The sequence below is a fragment of the Lycorma delicatula genome, chromosome 8, assembly GCF_047948215.1.
Source record: "Lycorma delicatula isolate Av1 chromosome 8, ASM4794821v1, whole genome shotgun sequence".
Classification (NCBI taxonomy): Eukaryota; Metazoa; Arthropoda; class Insecta; order Hemiptera; family Fulgoridae; genus Lycorma; species Lycorma delicatula.
Window position 1 is genome coordinate 62,511,819 of NC_134462.1, and position 18,623 is coordinate 62,530,441.

The 18,623-nt window shown below is 28.1% G+C and overlaps 1 protein-coding gene across 1 annotated transcript in view; it reads left to right on the top strand.

Moving 5' to 3' along the window:
• Positions 1-13,610, top strand: part of RhoGAP15B (RhoGAP_ARAP and RA_ARAPs domain-containing protein RhoGAP15B) — a 63,994-nt gene extending 50,384 nt beyond the window's left edge. The window contains exons 8-13 of the mRNA XM_075373014.1: positions 394-648; positions 2,190-2,429; positions 6,940-7,059; positions 7,930-8,012; positions 9,753-9,794; positions 12,983-13,610. Coding sequence (XP_075229129.1) covers positions 394-648; positions 2,190-2,429; positions 6,940-7,059; positions 7,930-8,012; positions 9,753-9,794; positions 12,983-13,127 — 885 coding nt within the window. The 3' untranslated portion in view covers positions 13,128-13,610. The remainder of the gene's footprint in view (positions 1-393; positions 649-2,189; positions 2,430-6,939; positions 7,060-7,929; positions 8,013-9,752; positions 9,795-12,982) is intronic.
• Positions 13,611-18,623: the final 5,013 nt, after the last annotated feature.

The window sequence follows — 18,623 nt, forward strand, 5'->3', positions numbered from 1 at the left end:
AACCTATTTACCTATTGTGTAAACAAATGCAAACAGTTTAATAACATGGTTAAATGGTTTATGAAATATAAATTAGAATAAATGCTGGGAAGTTTTTCATCACATGCATGCACACATAAACACATCCTTAGATACAGAATATTATACCAAGCGTATGCGTTTAATATTTTAGGACTCAAGAGACCTCAAAAATTAAGACATACCAAAATCTGTTGAATACTTTTTGACCAATAACAATATTTTTTTGTTTTGCATTCCTAAAAACTTTGTAAGTAATAAAAATCAAAATCTATGTATTGGAATTCTTATACAGAACTGCTTTGTAATTTATGAAAATAAATATTTCTTTGTTCTATAAGAAAAAAATTGTATTATTTTTTTTTGAAAATGCAGAACCCAATTGCAGCCGGAGAAATAAATTGGTCAAGACGTGAATCTGAGGTTATAGGAGAACTCATTGCTCTTTATCCTAAACTTTTCATGGTGGATCATGAGGAAATAGCTCGTGAACGACGTATGCAAGAAGTTTTAGAAAAGTTCCATAACAGCACTACTCAACAGCATCCACAAATGGCACCACCTGCTGGTGATCTTCGTATTTGGATTCATGTTGGAGTGAAAGACTCAAGCAATTGTGTACAAATAACTGTAAGTTAATGTTTGTTTTTTAAAATAGTTTTTCATGTTCATAGTGATGATTTGTTATAGTTAAATTGTACATTAATTGCCATATTAGATTGTTAATTAATGGTACATTTGCTCATTTCTTTTCAGACCTCTGTATTCTAATTAGATTGTTGCAACCCATTTTCTCTGTTCTTTTTTCATTCAAATTTTTTATGTTCATTTTAATGGAGAATTCTCTATTAACAGATTTTTGTTAACTACAGTAAGTTATATTTTTGGCAAATCGTCTTACTGCCAAATGTTGTAACTCATAAACAATGTTTAATCTACTACTAAAAATTGAAATCTGTATTATTTGCTGATGACACTGCCATTGCAATTATTATTATTTTTTTTTATGAGAATCCCAAATGATCTTAAATTTAATTGATATGTCAATAGGATTGAGTGTAAATACAAAGAAGACTTGTGCTGTTAAATTTAATTGTAATTACTGGTTGAGAAAAAGGAAGTGATGAGTTCTGTAATAGATTGATTGATACTAGTAAATCTGCAATGTTTTTGGGTTTAATAGTTTAATGACCAATTATAAATTAACATGTGAAGAACATTTCTATGGTATTGTATAATTTAAATGAAGCTTACTTTTTCTTGCTTAATTTAAGCAAATTAGTTGATTTAAAAATGTTATTAATGTTGTGTTATAGTAATTTTATTCCACTCTGATATGTGGTATTGTATTTTGGGTCAATTTAGTTGAAGCTTACCAAATATTTTGTATGCAGAAAACTATTATTAAAACCTTGCTGATTGTAGCACATTTCTTTTGGAGCAATTTTTTAGAAAATAAATTTGCTTTTATTCCCAAGTAGATTTATATCTTCTTAAAAAATAATTATCATAAACGTTCATTGTTTTGAGACCCATTTTTAATGTAGTTCAACTTACAATAAATTCTGCTTTTAATTAATGAACATATATTGATACAAATCTGACTGACATTACATGTTTTTTTTTAAGTCAGCTTTCATTTCCTGAAACTTTTGTTGTGGTGTAGCGATAGTGCAAGTTAAAGTTAATTATGGTTAACTCTCAGAAATATTAAATGTCAGCTGCACTAATGTTTAGTTTCATTTCACTTCCACTGTCACTATTTCTTCCACGTAATATTAACTTAAAACATATTTGTTAGGCAGTTTTAAATTATTATTCTATGATACCTGTGTGATTACAAATTTCAGCAAATATTACTTCATTTCTGCTATAAAGTTCTGGATATATTATTGTTATAGGAAGATTCTTGCTTTATGTAATAAGGACAAGCCATTAGGTTTGTTGTGCAGTCGTACAATACGCTGGAAAATGATAAAAAAGGGGTCTTGAATCATTTCATAGGTAGCCTCCCTATCAGATGTCATGGATGTACTGGCTGATATTGGTATAATATTGAAATAAAAAATAATTAATTTTTATAAGTGTTTTATATGTATTAAGTTAGTGTATGGTATTAAATTTATATTTAACATATATGAACTAAAAAATTACTGTTAATAATTTATTAGGTTGGTCCTCAGTTAACTGCTGGTGAAGCTTGTATTTCATTATGTAACAAATTAAAAGCGCCAGCAAATAAATTGTGCCTTATGGAAACTATACTGGATGGAACTCTGCATAGACCGCTTCATCATTCTGAACGTGTTCTTGATTCAGTGTTACGTTGGGGATACTGGGATGATGTTGATTGTAAAAACAACTGTCTTGTTTTAGCACATAATACATTATATGAAGAGATTACTCCTTTGGTGAGTTTGAATATAGAAATATCTGATTTTTGTTTTATATTTTTCTTTAGCTATTGTATTTTCAGAGCATTTATAGGAAGGAGGCTTATGTGTATGTATTATGAATTTTTTCCTTATGTTTATTGTCTTATAACTTCAAAAAGAGTACAGAGAGCTCTTTATTCCATCTTCCAATTATATAAAACATTTATTTATTTTTATTCTTGCACATAAACACTATATAATAGTGTAAGTGACATAGTGCATTGTCAATAAAACAAGAACAAAAAATAAAACATTACAAAAACTATCAAAATCAAATAAAAAACACATCCAAAAGTAAGTAAAACAGTAGTTGCATTTAATAATGCCCCATAGCTATATCGTTCAGAAATTCATGTGCTGAATAATATGTGCCTTTTATGAGCTAGTCACAAGCATTCTGTGTATACGCTTTTGAGCCATGGTTTTTCATTCTTTCTGACTATTATAACATTTTATCCCTCTCAACTGAAGAGTTTTCTCGTAAAGGATAAATGGTATTGTAGATGTTATTTTCTTACTTTATAACCATGTTTAAATCTAAATTTGCTTTTTTAATTAAGGATTATGAATATATATTGATAATTTCAGGATGTATAAGTTAGGAAGTGTAAGCACTTTCAAGAATGAGAGCAGAGATCTACATGAAATAGATTATATGAATAATTTTTTTCTGAGCCTTAAAAATTATCTGTCCTGCTGTACCTTCCCATAAAACAATTCCATAAAATTCTGAGGTTTTCTGGGAAAATCACAGGAAATGTAAAACATATGAAATTAATTTGTTTTGTAAGGCAGTCAATATGCACACCCCAGTTCAATTTTTTGTTATCCCACATTCCCAGAAAACTGTACGATTAAAACCAGACTAAAACACATTCATTCAATGAAGACTTGACTTCAGTCAATTTAAAATTAATCTTGGTTTTGGATTCATTTATAAGGAGACCATTATTAGTAAACCAGTTTTTAATGCAGGTCAGTGCACCCCTAAGTGAATCACTCTTCTCCAGAATATTCCCACCCACAGTCAGTACTGTTGTATTATCAGCAAAAAGTATGAATCCTCACTGATGATTTGTGATAGGTCACTTATGTAGATAAGGAAGAGCAGCGAGTCAAGAATGGACTCTTGAGGCATTCTGGATCTAATGCATTTCCAGATGGAGTATATCTCATTTTTATCCATTTTTAACCACACATTCTCTCTGCATAGAGTTAGCTAAATAAAAAGCCTTCCAATTCGGTGTGTCTCTAGAAAAACCACTAAGAAAAATTTATATAATAAAAGCGAGTGATCAACAATGTCAAAAGCCTTGGACTAGTTACAGAAAATACTAGCTACCCTCTGAGAGTCATCGAAAGCAGATTTACAAAATCATGTAAAGCAAGCTTATTACCACGTTTCTTTCTAAAACTGTATTGAGAACTACTAAACTACTATTGTATTTTTTCCAAATACAATTCCATCCTATCACATACCACTTTTGCAAATACTTGTAATAGCAATTCTTTCTTTTACCATATGCCCTCAGGAGCCATGACCCCACACTAAATATTTCCATATTTTTTTTTTAATTTCTATAAATTTTGAAGTCGATGCACCATTCTCATTAGTGACTTCCAAAACTTCTGCTCAAGTACTTTAATTTTGTTACATTTATTATTTACTCTATCCAGTGTCTTTACTAAAAGAGGCATATATTCTGAAATCCAGTTATTATCTCTTTCTATATCATTTATTTTATTATTTAGATTTATAACCAAACTTTGGACCTCTGCATCCACTATTTCACCATTGGTAAGTAGCACCTCAACTAAACTAAATTTTTGACATCTAGTTAATACCATTCCTGCCAGGATAAGATTCAAATAAAAAACAATAGGGGTTTACCAAGAGAACTCAAGGGTTGGTTTGCTTTAGGAGGCTGCTGAAGAGTAAAAGGCTTGAATAGAAGGGTGATGAGAGGAGTAGAATTGTAGCTAAACAATAATTACATTTACCACAAATTACAAGAAAGACTCCTATAACACCATTGGTCTAGTTGGTCTAGTATATCAGTTTTGTGTTTCCTCTCTGAAATTTCTTGAAATTTCCTCTCTGAAATGTCCTAAGACATGTGCCTGAATGTATGTATCTATAAAAAATAAACAAATTTATTTTTAAGATGTAATACTGAATATGAATTCTTATTGCTATCAAAATAGTATTGCCAATTTTTTACTTTCATATGTAATTTTTATTACAGTTCAATCCCCATTTATCTGACTATAATTGAACCAACAAGAGATTGGATTATCAAAATTATGAGAAAGTAAGGAAATATAGTCTGATGATGACAAACATGCAAATAAGTAAAATATGAGGAGAAATTAGGTCAATTAAATTAGATTTTGTTATTTTAATTAGAATTCATGTAATTAAACTAAAAAAAGATTAAACATGATTAAACTACCTTATGTTTGTATAATTAATTAGAAGATTGTTTAGAACAAAACAATCTTCTAATTTCTCTTATTTTGTAAGCCTGTGTTTGTGGAAGATATTTTCAAAGCAAACTCTTAACTGTTCATGGTAAATAAATATCACTAGAAATGTGTAATTCTGTGCTGTGACATTCGTGTTTAAATTTACTCTTCACTTTTTATATCCTGCACCAATAATTATAATCATTAATTATAGCAATTCAGGATTCTGATTTGCTAGTGAGATAAGTTTGATCTGTTGGTCTGTATTATTTGTATCTGTTGGTCTGTATTATTTGTTGGTAAAACATAATTAATATAATTCACCAACAAAGAATTGTTTTTTTTTCGAAGATGATTTCATAATATTAACACATTTTTTAGAAGGAAAGGATAACTTCTCAGATAATTGACAGATTGATGATTATTTTTTTAAATTTATCCTGCCAGAATAAAAAACAATTTTATATATAACATTTTTTTTCCTGTCCAGTGGCTGCACAATAAGCCAAAGCCCTCAACGTATGACATCAAGAATGTATTGACTGTTTAGATTCTGAACTACAATAATTTTTGGGTTTGACTTATACCCATGACTGAAAGTCTTCTTCAGTCTACCTATTATTACAAGTGTTCACAATACTGAACTGTACATCATCAATAAGGCTTTGAATATCTTTGTGCACTTCAAGCTTTAGAAGATTTGACTTCTAAACATCCTGTGACTAAAATTATTGTGCATTCGCTGAGTTGAACCGTTGCAACACATGAGGGAGTTTCCCTAGCTATGAATCAGAAATCAGTCAGATAAGTCAGAATCCCTAGCTATGTGGGAATCCCGGAGTAATGAATGTGTGGATTCCGCTGCTTATGATGCATGTAGCCAACAATCTTTCACCACTTTTGTTACTACTGATTTTATTAATTCTGTTAAAGACACTCCTTGAGGAAGTTGGCAAGGTGACTGGACTGATACGTCAAGGATACTGTGCTGCCATGGAGCTCTTCACTTCAGAATAACCGTAGAGAAGAGATTATTGTATGTTGTCTATGAATTGGGGATACTAATCTTGCAATGAATCAGACTGGTACACCCATTTGTGCTTGCTGTGACTGCCAACTAACGATACACCACATCCTTGTGGATAGAGTGTGTTATGCGGCATTGCATCGGAAATTTAAATTAGGGGCTAACGTCCAAGATATTCTAGGAAATAATACGAGGTGTGGCTATTAAGTAACAAGACTAATCCTGCTACAGAAGAACTGCGCATGCAGCAAATTCGTGCGACCGACAGCTGTATAGCTTGAAGCTTTCTCTTTCGATTGTTGCCACTCCAGTTTCTGTAGACATATTAGTTTGGCTGTGGCCTTTGTTTGGACAATATCTGCTTTTTTGTTTTGCCAAAAAATGATAAATGTTTTATTAGAGCAAAGAATTATAGTGAAATTTCATATGAATCTTGGGAAAACTGCTACTGAAACTTATCTTTTATTAGAAAAAGTACATGGCAATGAATGTTTATCATGTGCGCAGATTTTTGAGTGGTTTAAGCATTTCCAAGATGGCTAAACATCTTGGACATTGAAGATGATATTTCCCTTCCACATCAAAAACAGATAAAAATATTGGAAAAATTGGTAATTTGATCCGATCTGATCATCAGTTAACTAACTATTCTTGTGTTTATTCAAGGTTTATTCAATCAGTCTTAGATGGCTACCTCCAAGCAGCAGGCATCCATCCTGCCCACAATTCCATAAGGGCCTTTTAACTAGGGTGGGATAGGCACTTAATTTTGTATTTGTTATCCTAATGTATATACTGTGACCAAAATTTATTTTACTTTATTAATTAAAGAGCTATGCTAGATCGGACTGTGGCTACCACTGAATTACATTACGTGAAGTATCCAGCTAAACTAAAATCCGTTTAGCTTGGACGGACACACACACACGCGCGCGCGCAGAGAGAGAGGTTTGAGAGAGAGACTTTTATTGTTATAAATTATTTTTTTTTCAGATTAAACAATCTCTTCCTAAAAGTGGTGAATTGAAATTTGCTGATCAGAAATCAAAATCATTTAAGACCTATGTTTTTGAGTTCAGTCAAGCCAATTTATCGTATTATAAAGATAAAGCAGTAAGTAAATTATCATTCTTTTCTTTATTTAAACAAATAATAAATCTGTTTGCATATTTTTAAAATTAATTTTTTTACTTTAGGATAATGGGCACGTAACTGTGCATCCTAAATAAGTAAATGCCAGAAATCTATTATTTGCTGAGCGATGGTAGCCCATTGGTAAATATTCAAGTTTAAAAAAAAAGCATTGTATAAAAGGGAAAATGCTTGTTAAATTTATTCTTTTTCTTTAATACTGGTTTTGTCATTCATCTGTGATCCCATACAAACAGTAACATTTATTGAGTTAATGAGTACAAATTGAAATAAATGAAGTAAATTAAAATGAAAATTGTAGTGAAGCAAAAGCCTGTTCAGTTTAGTTATGGAATGCAAAAAATATATAACTAAATTATATTCCAGTACATGTGCTTTTTCAGAAAAGTTTTGTCAAATCGTCTTCGTGTAGAAGTTGGAATGCAGTAAAATTTGTATTAAATAACTGTTCTCTTAAGAATAGTTAACTTTGTTCAAAATATTATATTTTGATAAAAAAAGATGTCAAATAAATTACAAATTTATTTATAATTTCTACAATTATGTGTAGAAATCAATAACAAATTGATTTCTATTACTATGAAAAATGATGCTGTAAAATGTGATACATTCTGTTTAAGCTTTGTTACCTACATGATAATGAATCTGGTTAAATTTACATAAGAGTCATCCTTAATATTCACTAAAAATATTAGTTAAAGGTTCATTCAGATTGCCCCCAATAGTTCATTAGTTTTAAGCAAACCATCTTTACCAAGAATCATACATATATAAAAATATATATATATAAACATTTTGATTTAAGTATAAAGGTATGTTTCTTTTTTGTAGGGTGCTCAGAAGTTGGGTGAATGGAGAATTGAGGATATAATTTGGTACTTTGGCTACGAATCTAAAAGAAATCCTCATATGAGGTAATAAATTAAATGATAAATCATAATGAGGTTATTGTTATTTTTCTGTTTATTATATTATTATTTAAAATTATGTTTTATTTTTTGTGGGTTATCTTAGTTAAGAAGTAAGTCTGCTTTAGATTATAATCTTTTATATCATTGGCTGAAACCCTTTTCCAATCTATTTTTAGGTAGGTATGAACCATTTAATTTAATTTTGCAGTTAATTATTGATCGCTGACAAATATTATTGTTACTGTAACGCAAATAAGCAGAATGAAACATTGTAAACAGCCTTCTCTGTAGAACAGCTATGAAAAGGAACAAGAAGTAACAACCTTGATGTTGGTAAAAAAATGTTTGGTGATTTTAATAGAACTTCTAATGTTAACATCAGTTGTAGCATTGAACATATAACTGTTTCTCCATTTTTGATATTATTTTTTCTTGCACTTCATAATGACCAGCAAACATTGGTTCACAAACTAATTTTACTGACATTTTTGATTTTATTATTAGAAGCTTGTTTATTTCTCAGAAAGTTTGTGTGAATGTTATTTTATTTGTCTGACTAATTTGTCAAAGAAAAAATTCAATACAAGAGAAGAACTAATTTCATTCGTGTATGTTTAAAGAAGACCACAGTAAAGGTATGCAAATAAAATAAGTCTTTTTATGTAGTATTTCTTTAAAAAAATGCTAAAATACAGGTTAACCTGTATTATTAAGGTTTTATTAAGTGGTTGAACACTATCAGTAAACGGTAAAAAGAACATAAATAAGTGCAGTAAAATGATGCTTTGTGGAATATTTTAAGAAGAAATTGAGATGAATGTTATTGATAACTTTTTTCTATTTAATTGAGGGCTAGTGCTTATAATATATTTTTAATTTTAAGTAGTATTGTTTGGCTGTTAGCACTTTGAATTTTGTTGAAATGTTTTTTCCAGCTTCAACCTTCTTTAAAGATTTATTAGCATTTGTATAATAATGCAAGAACAAAGATTAAAAACTATTTTATTTATTAAGGGTTATGGGTTCGGTTTTATGTTGCTCACCATTGTGTATACATGTGCATGTATACACATGCATATAAAATATTTTTTGAATACCTAAAAATAAAATTATTTTTTAATTTGAAAATTAATTATACAACATGGAATATTAAATCATATTTTCAAAAGGTAATTCCCAATTATAGAATTTTTTGACATTGTTATTCCTTGTTATACCTACCATAGATAGGTAGAAAATTCAATTTTTCAATTTATTGGCTTTGCCAATTCTACAAGGAATATAACTATCATGGAGTTGATTAATAGTCATAGCATAGATGTTTCTGGGTTGAGTGAATGTTTAATTATGAGATCTGTTGGTGATTTTTTTTTGTCTTATAATTCTGTATATATTTTTAATTAGAAATTGTATTTCAGACATTAATTTTAATATTTTAAATTCTGTTTTTAGTCATTTTAAGAATAGAAAATTATTTTGTAGTGCAAGTGCACGTATTGTAAATGCATAATGTATGCTTTTGGTGAATGTGAACATGATTAAAATGGGTGATGCAAATGTCATCCATCATGTCACCAATTCTCTGTTTGGTCTGAACCTTTGATGTGAACATCAATTTTTGTATCCATTAAGTGCATTGTTACTGAGATATTTAATTTTATAACACTTTTAGAATTTAATTAGTTACTTAAAAAATAGTATTATAAAAGTACAAGTACATATTTTTCTGTTTTTTTTTTGTAGGTGGGCTATTACGTTTATTAGTAAGAATAATAAAGTAAAACGGTAAGCATTTTTCTAGTTAATAATTAAATTATTCTTAGATAAAATTAAGTTCATATTTTATGAAAATTTACAGGATTTGATCTTTCAAAAGAAGAAAGAAAATATTGAAGGCATTCAGTTATTGCCAGCCTAGTTTACTTTCTTCAAGTATTTTTATAGTGTTAAGAATAATTGCTAGATTAAATAAATGATAAAAAATAAATATAAATGCAGCAGCTTATCAAAGTCTGATCGTGTGGTAGATATGGAATGTTTTGTGAAGTGTCTCATGTTTTGAATACAAAAAAAAAATTTAATTCAGAAAAATGCTATTAGATTTCATTCAAATATTAAAAAATTCAATCATTTACACAAGCTTTCGCATTATTAGGTTTGCATTATTAGGGTTCTAATTTTATATTTATATGAAACTGCTTTGTCTTCTTTCTTTGTTAATCTTCGCGTTTAAAAAAAAAAAAAAAAAAATTTTTAAAACAAGGATATTCATGACTACTATAGTTTATTAAGCTATTACTTACATTTAGCAATAAGAACTTAAATTATTTCAAAAGATTCCATGTTACATAAATTGGCAAGCTGAACTAGTTACTAATTTAGCGACTGACAATAACTTGTACAAAAACTTTTACATAGAGCAAAAGATTATAGAAATGCTAAATCATTTAGGGCAAAAGATTATAGAAATGCAAAATCATTTAAGAAGTCATAAAAGTAGTTTTATTGATTATGTGTTCTATTCAATTGATAAATTTCTTTACTTATAAATCTAGGTTTGTCACTGAAATAAATAAATCATTTTTTTTTGGATTCCTACGTAATACAAGGCTCGGGTAATAAATTTTGTACATATATGCGTAATGCTTATTAAAAAATGAATAAAAGTACAATACCTTAACTACAAAATGCAGTATTTATTTTTCAACATAAGTCTTATTTACACTGATATACTTTTTTCCAACGTGTGAAAAGTTTTTGCATTCCTTTACTGAAAAAGTCTGGCAGTCTTTCTCAGATCCAAATGGCTATCCTCAGCTTCCTTCACCTTATTATCGGTAGTGTAATGATTACTTTTGAGATGCCTCTCAAAGGTGATGAGAAGAAGGGATGAGGGAAGAAGTGGAAGTCGCACAGAGCCAAGTCTGGCAGATACGGAATAGGCTCAAACTTCAGCTAGCGGAGAGCCATCAGAGAGTTTGTGCGGTACCCGTCGTGCACAGATTTTATGATAACCCAAAACCCAATTGCTCGATAATATGGCCTACTCGTTCTTTAGATATGTGTTCAACCGAATAGCGATACTTTGCTGGATGATTTGCCGGTCACTTTGAAGTAAATCATCCACCTCCTTTCGATGTTTCTCATCAGTCACAGAAACTAGTCATCCGCTGCAAGGTGCATCCTCAATTGTTGCTTTATCAGCTTCACATTCATGAAATTTCAATGCCCATCTATTCACAGTACTCTTGTCAACAGTTTCACTACCGTAAACCGCTTTTAAACGATGAAAAATATTCGTAGGATTTTCTGCTGTTAAAAATTTGATCACCATAGTACCTTTTGTCTCCATGTAGCATGTTAGTGTGCAAAATTTATCAGTCGAGCCTCGTACATTTTATAGATTCCATCATAAGATAAATTGTAAATGTAAAAAAAATTTTAACATAAAAATAGTTGTGATAAAGTTTACTTTAATTATTTAAAAAAAAAAAAAAACATGAAATAATGTTACATTAAATATTTAAAAAATTGCTAAAAAGTAATTCACTATTCAGATGCCACCATTGAAGAATATTTTTAGTAAATATTCATGTATGCATTGAGTGGGATGCAGGTAAATCACTTGAGTTTTTTTACTTTAAAAAAAATCCTTTAATTGTATTTTATATAAATTGGTATTAAGATTTTTTTCTCCTAATGATTCAATTATTTATTAAAAATGGCAATGGAAATATAACAAGGATCTTTTTCATAATCTGTAGTATGTGTTGAATTATACGAAAACAGTTCCATTGTCTCGTTTGGTAAATGTGGATGTTATTATTTTTCAAGAATAAGTGACTCTTCTTTTTATCCAGACTGCCAAAAAATGACTGACAGTCCGTTTTTATATCTTAAAAACTCATGATTTTTTGACAGAGCCGCTAGAGATGATGTATTATATTCTATACAAGAATATATCTAGGGATAATGAATCTATAATAATAATAAATTTATTATTTGAGGATAATAATAAATTTAATAATGATGACAACCTTAGCGCTTTATTAAGACGCTTCAGAGCCAAACAGTGTGGTTTGACTTTATTAAAAATGAAATCAATTTGATCATCCCATGAAATTTGTTATCTAATAAAACAGCCAAACATTTTGTTTGTAGATAACACACATACTGTTGTTATTGACCCATGATATGTCTACATGAAAAGCACAATGAAACAGTTCTATCTGTAATTAAAGTTAAGAGTTTTATAATCCATCCATTGAATGATCTTTGGAGCTGCTATCACAGAATTTTCAGTTCCTTGTAAATAGTTATTGTTGAATTGATTAAATAATTAGATTTTTAATTTATATTTTGTGGAAGTAATATTAATATTAACAATATAGTAAATTATATTTTGACATCAGTATTAGAGAAAAATTTAACATATGTTCAAAAATGTTCTCTTTTCTGCCAGTTTGTATGTTTTTTTTTTTTAATGTAGTAATTCTAATTTCATGAATAGATTGAGGTAGGGATAAAATTTGGTTCTCTACAAAATAAACATGGACAGTCTTTATTTTTTAATTTCTAAATGGCAGCTGCACTAATTCTTTAATGAATATGCATGTTTTAACTTTAGGTACATTTATTTTTAGCAAATTTATCTACAGTTAATAAATCTTACTTATGTTAAACACACACGGTTGTGTGCATGCCTATATACATAATTGTAATTTAAAAATTTCATTGAAGGGTGTGGTAAATTTTAATGTTATTAGTGTGAGTTCAGGATTAGAGTAATTCTATATAAGTGAAGTTTAATTTTGCATTAATACAAATGGCAATAAAATTGTGAACATCCTTTTGACTGTACGATCTGTTAAATGATTCTATGTTGGTTTTATTTTGTGTGTCATCACATATTTTGTTTTCAATAATAATAGATTAATGTGTTGGTTGAATTTGTTTTCTTTTTACTAATACAGGTCTAAAGAATGTCCATTTTTTGGATGCACAATTGCTGGTGCATCTAGAGAAGAGCAGTTGAAATGGGTAGCTGCTATGCTTGTCGGACAGTATCCACATAATGAATTGTTACCACCTCCAGAACCAGTTAATTTACTAGAATGATATTCTTCATATACTATGATATTTTTATCGGTTGCGCTCACTTGTAAGCGCTGAAGTTATTACCATTACTAGTCAGTAGTACATTAAATGTTAACAGATTTTTTGCAGTTTTGTGTAATTTAATTGTATATTATGCTTTTATTACACCATAGAAGTAAGTAATTAATTGTTTTAATTAAGCACACTATTTAATTATTTACTAGTTACTAACTAGTCATTGTAAAACAGTTGCATTTTATTTGTTTAATGGTAATATATACATTCATTCATGAAGTTATATAACTTAAATCATAATTTTATTGGAATCTGTTAATACATATTGATTATGTTTTTAGTCAATTTTATTCATGGGACGTGTAGATTTTATTCATAGTGAAAGTAATATTTTATGATTATTAAATTATGAAATGAGACTAGTACAGTTATGTAAAATATTTATTAATTTAATTAATAAATATATATATTTATATTTAATAATAAATATATTATTAATTTATTTATGTTGCATCTTAAGTACTAAGCATAAAAATGTTAATTGCTTTGCAACATAAATGACTTACTTGTAATATTTTTCGCTACTGTGTGAAATATTTACACTGAGTGATATATTTTGCTACCTATCTTATGTACTTTGAAATAATTTTCTTTTTGGTAGAACTGTATCAGTTGTTCTTTATGCTAATTTGTTGTTGGGTTATCAAATTGTGATTTATTGTTGAGTTTAGTTAATTCTAATAATTCTTTTTTTAGTATTATGATTTAATAACAGATTATCATTCGATAAATTTGAAAAATGGTCTCTTTTATTCTTTGTAAATTTCTTCTATAAACTAATAGTGTGGTGGGTGTTCATCACATGTTTTCACATTATAGATATTTGAATGACTTTTCTTATTTAGCTAAAATAAAATATAAGGTCTTCATTTGTATGTTGAAGTTTTTGATATATTTTTATTGTTAGATTTTTCTTGATGGAAATCTGTGCTGCTAAAATTACATAATTGAACATGTTATTTTCTTGCACAGTAAAGTGAAAATATCTTAAAGTATGTTGGTTGATATAAGACTTAGTGTGTCACATGTGCATGAGTGCAACAAATGGCTTGCATTTTTGTAGTGTGTATATTTTTTTGAGATGTGTTAAGAAGATGATTTTCAGTGTGATACTAATCCCTATTTAATTAAGTGACATTTACAAAATATCAGTTGATAAGAGAATTTCAGTGAATTAATTAAAAAAAAAGTGTATGTTATTTTTTGTGATACGTGTAGCATAAAAAAATTGTTTTAAATGTGAGAAAATACATTCATTAGGTTTGGATTCTAGTATATTTTTGGATGCATGAATATATATACATGCATTAGGACATTATTTTATTATTTGTTCTGTATGATTTTTTTTTTTGTTGTCATATATTTTAATCTGTATTTATTACATTTTTGTGTTAAGTTTGTAGTTTATTTAAATCGATTTTTAATAATTTTATATTCTATTAGTGTTAAATTTATTTCATTTTGTTATAAATTCTACTTGCCATTTTTTCTTTTTTGTTTTTCAGTTGTAGAAATTTGTGTGGTGTGTGTGTGTGTGTGTGTGTGTATATATGTATATGTATGTATGTATGTGTTAGTGTTTTAGTACAGTAGTGATGATTTTTTTAATTTTATTGTATTTGTTTTGTTTTGTAAGATATCACTTTTTTCCTATTTAAGAACTGTATTTCTGTTTAATGAAGAAAATTATATGATGTATTATGTATGTAAACAGTTATGAGAATGACAAGTATGTTTTATGTACATAGAAAAAAAGCATAGAAACTGTAACATAGAGAAAAACCTTAAATTTTTTATGCAGAGAAAAACCTTACATTTTTTATGCAAGTGAGCTCCACTAGCTTTGTGAATATGTTTTCTTAAGTGTAATTTTAATTTTTTCCTGTTATACTTAGAAATGTAGTATAATTTGTTTATTAATTAATTAATGGGAGAGGTAATTGAGTTTTATTGTAAACGTCAAACAAATGGTGTAATCCTTTTCTACTGTTTTATTTTAATTTCTTTATTTTTTCCTATATATGAGTTTAATTTATGTTTTATCTTGTTGTTTTAAGCATGTTGTTAAAACAGGTTTAAATGCTATGTTTACTGAATTAATATTTTTGCAGTAGATATTAATAAAACCTATCTTAAATTCTTGAGTTTATAAAAATTGTTACCTTTTTTACATTGAATGAAGTATACTTATATCATTTATCAAGTAATTTGAAATCACTGAAATTTTAAAAATTAAAAATAACATTTTTATGATTTGTCACAGTTGCAGAAATCACATATATAACTTTATATTTTCTTTAAACCTGCATTAATTTTTATTAATCGATCTGTCATAATTATATTTAAAACATTTTTTTTTTTTAAAGCAGGATAAATTTCATTTAGTTAAAATGAATTATATAAACAATTTTCTATTTTAGAATTTTTGTGTATAATACTTATCACTTAAATTTTGTTAGTTTTGTACTTATCTATGTCAGTATTGTCAGTAACATAAGTTGTGAAACTGCAATTTATTATTGCTTTCTTGCCTTCTTGTCTGAATTTGCAAGTAGATTAGAGGTTTAAAATTTTCTTTAAATAATATCATGCATGTTATTAAAGTGAGTACAATATATTGTTTCTTGTACCGAGGGATGGGAGCAAAGACCAAAGACCAGAGAATACAGAGAATTGCTGGATCTACAATTGAACAAAAGAAATCAGGACTGATATACACCTTGACAGGTTTCTTTATTTATAATCAACATACACATCCACACCCACACTCATACCCTCATGCACACATATATACACCCTCCCATCCACTCCCCACACACACACACACACACACACACACACACACACACACACACACACACACACACACACACACACACACACACACACACACGCGCGCGCGCGCACACACACACACACACACACACACACACACACACACACACACACACATACACACAATAAATGGGTTTGAAACAATTGTGTGACTGCCAATTTATTTTTTATACTTCAGCATTTGCTGGTTTTATAAAACTTATGTATGTGTTTTTAGTTGTAAGTAGAATGACGTATGTAAAAATCACCTTCAAAGAATGTTTAGTGACTATTAGGAATGAATTTTTGGAAACTTAAAATGAGTAGAATTAAGAATTTTGCTGCTACATGAATTAATACAACTTTGCTTCTTGCCCTTGTATCTATTTAAGGTGTGAATTTTAATTTAAATCTTAATTTCTTTGTTGCTGAGAAAGCTGATTTCTAGTTGTGTTGGTGGAATATATCATAATGTTTTTTTATTGGAAGACTGAAAAGTATCTTGTATGTAAATCATTATATTTTATAGTTATTTATGCAAGTATTTTTATTGCGTATTTTAAACTAATGCTTGTATAAAAATTTATATTGTTCGCTAAGCATTACATTTATTTTAAGCATTACGGACCTTATTTTTATTAATTGTTCAAAAAATAAAATAACGCTTTTTAAAGGAAACATTTGGCTGTGTAAATTCAGTAATTGATAAAGTATAATCATAAATGAGTGAATATATACATATATTTTTTCTTTATTAAAAAAGGTTCATCATTATTATAGATTACGTGCCAAAGTGTTAATTAAAAACGTAATTTTATTAAATTCTGTTTTTTACTTAATTATTAAATAGTTAATACAATTTTTTTCATTGTGTTGAATTTACTAAATTCTCATCTATATAATTTGCTTTAGAGAACTATATAGATTCCTTGCCAGGTATACAAAACAGTAATTTTCTTTTCTTTCCTCTGTTGACTAATTATACATTATTCCTTCTAGAAGAAGTAATAACAGCTATTGTGAATTGAATGTGGTAAACTGATTTAATCTGTTGTAGGGCACTAGGTGTTATTCACATCTTTTTTTGATGCTGTGCAGTGAGAGTGATTTTGTTTCAGTATGCTGAGGTGGGTCAGTTATTGTAAGGCATTATAAAATACACCTCATATTAGTGAATTTTCATTTTAAGATAATAATAACTGAATATTGAGGTTCAGAATTGTTTTCAACATTTGCTGTAGAATCTTTTGTATCTGAATTTAATATTGTCTAGACATAGGTATGAAAGAGTTAGAGTTCCAGAAGATAACAGTGATTCTTTCAGTTTTTTCAAGCTGTTTTTTGTCTTTGGTGATATAGCGAGATATATTGAGATATATATTTCTCAAAATATAATCAATAAATAGGTGAAAATTAAAAAAAAATAAAATAATATGCCAAAAATAAATATGAAACTGCTTCAGTAGAAAAATTCATGAACTTAAATGTAAAACAAAAATATTAAATAACGAATTTAGATAACTGAAATATATGATAGTAGTTGATTTGTGAACCCAGCACTTAGATTAATGTTATGTGTTGACTTAAATACTATTGAATATAACTAATATCTGTTAATTCATACATATGTCATCATGCTACTAATAGGTCTAATGAAAAACAGATTGTTAGGAAAGATATTTGGCTAAATACCTAGCAATATTCGTAGATTTAAAGCAAATACAGTATGATGCTCACATGTCATCGAATAGTGGATTAATTATACAATAGGAGTACTTAGTTTCTACAAAATATATTACATAAAAATAGTATATATTTAAAATATTGTCATCTGTTATTTATTACATCTATCATTCAGGAAAAAGTTAAATGTTCATATGAATAGAGTAAGTAATTTTACAATCTAGATAGAAATGAAAGTATAAGAAACAGGGTGTTAGGAGTTTGAAATATTAATATAAAAATAGAACTATCAAGTTTAATCCAAATAATAGGAGATAATGAAAAAAGGAGTAGGAAGAAGGTAATCAATGAATTAATGTATTTTATTAATCATAAAATACTATCTCTATCCAGGCAATGCTATTTTTTATATTTGGTTGTTTGAGCTCAAATAATGACACTACCTTGAGAATATCATCTTCAGGCTTTTCTTCATCCCAGAAACTAGAAAAGACAAATTTCCAAGATGGATTTATATGGTGATTAGATGGGTTTATAGCCTGTGCAAGAAGTACAATCTTGTATTACAAGATCAGTGTTATATATATATTTATTTATTTTTTTAATGAAAATGAGAGTTCTTGCCAAAATGCTCTAATTTTTATTTTAAAAACTATTTTGAATATCTTGCTATATATTTGTTACAAAATTTTTTTGATTTGATTTATCATGAGCATTTTAACTATATCATCTTACTAGCAGTGTGATGTGTAATATGTATACTCCCTTTTTTTTTCTATTGGCTGTGTTGAATACAAGAAAAAATCTTAATAACTTTGTGTGTTCATTATCATTTATTACTATTATTTACTCATAAATTACAGATTAAGTTCAGCTTCATTTATGATAACTTACATGTTTGGTATATTATAAATTTTGAGTTTTTTTTTTTTAAAGGATTAGGTA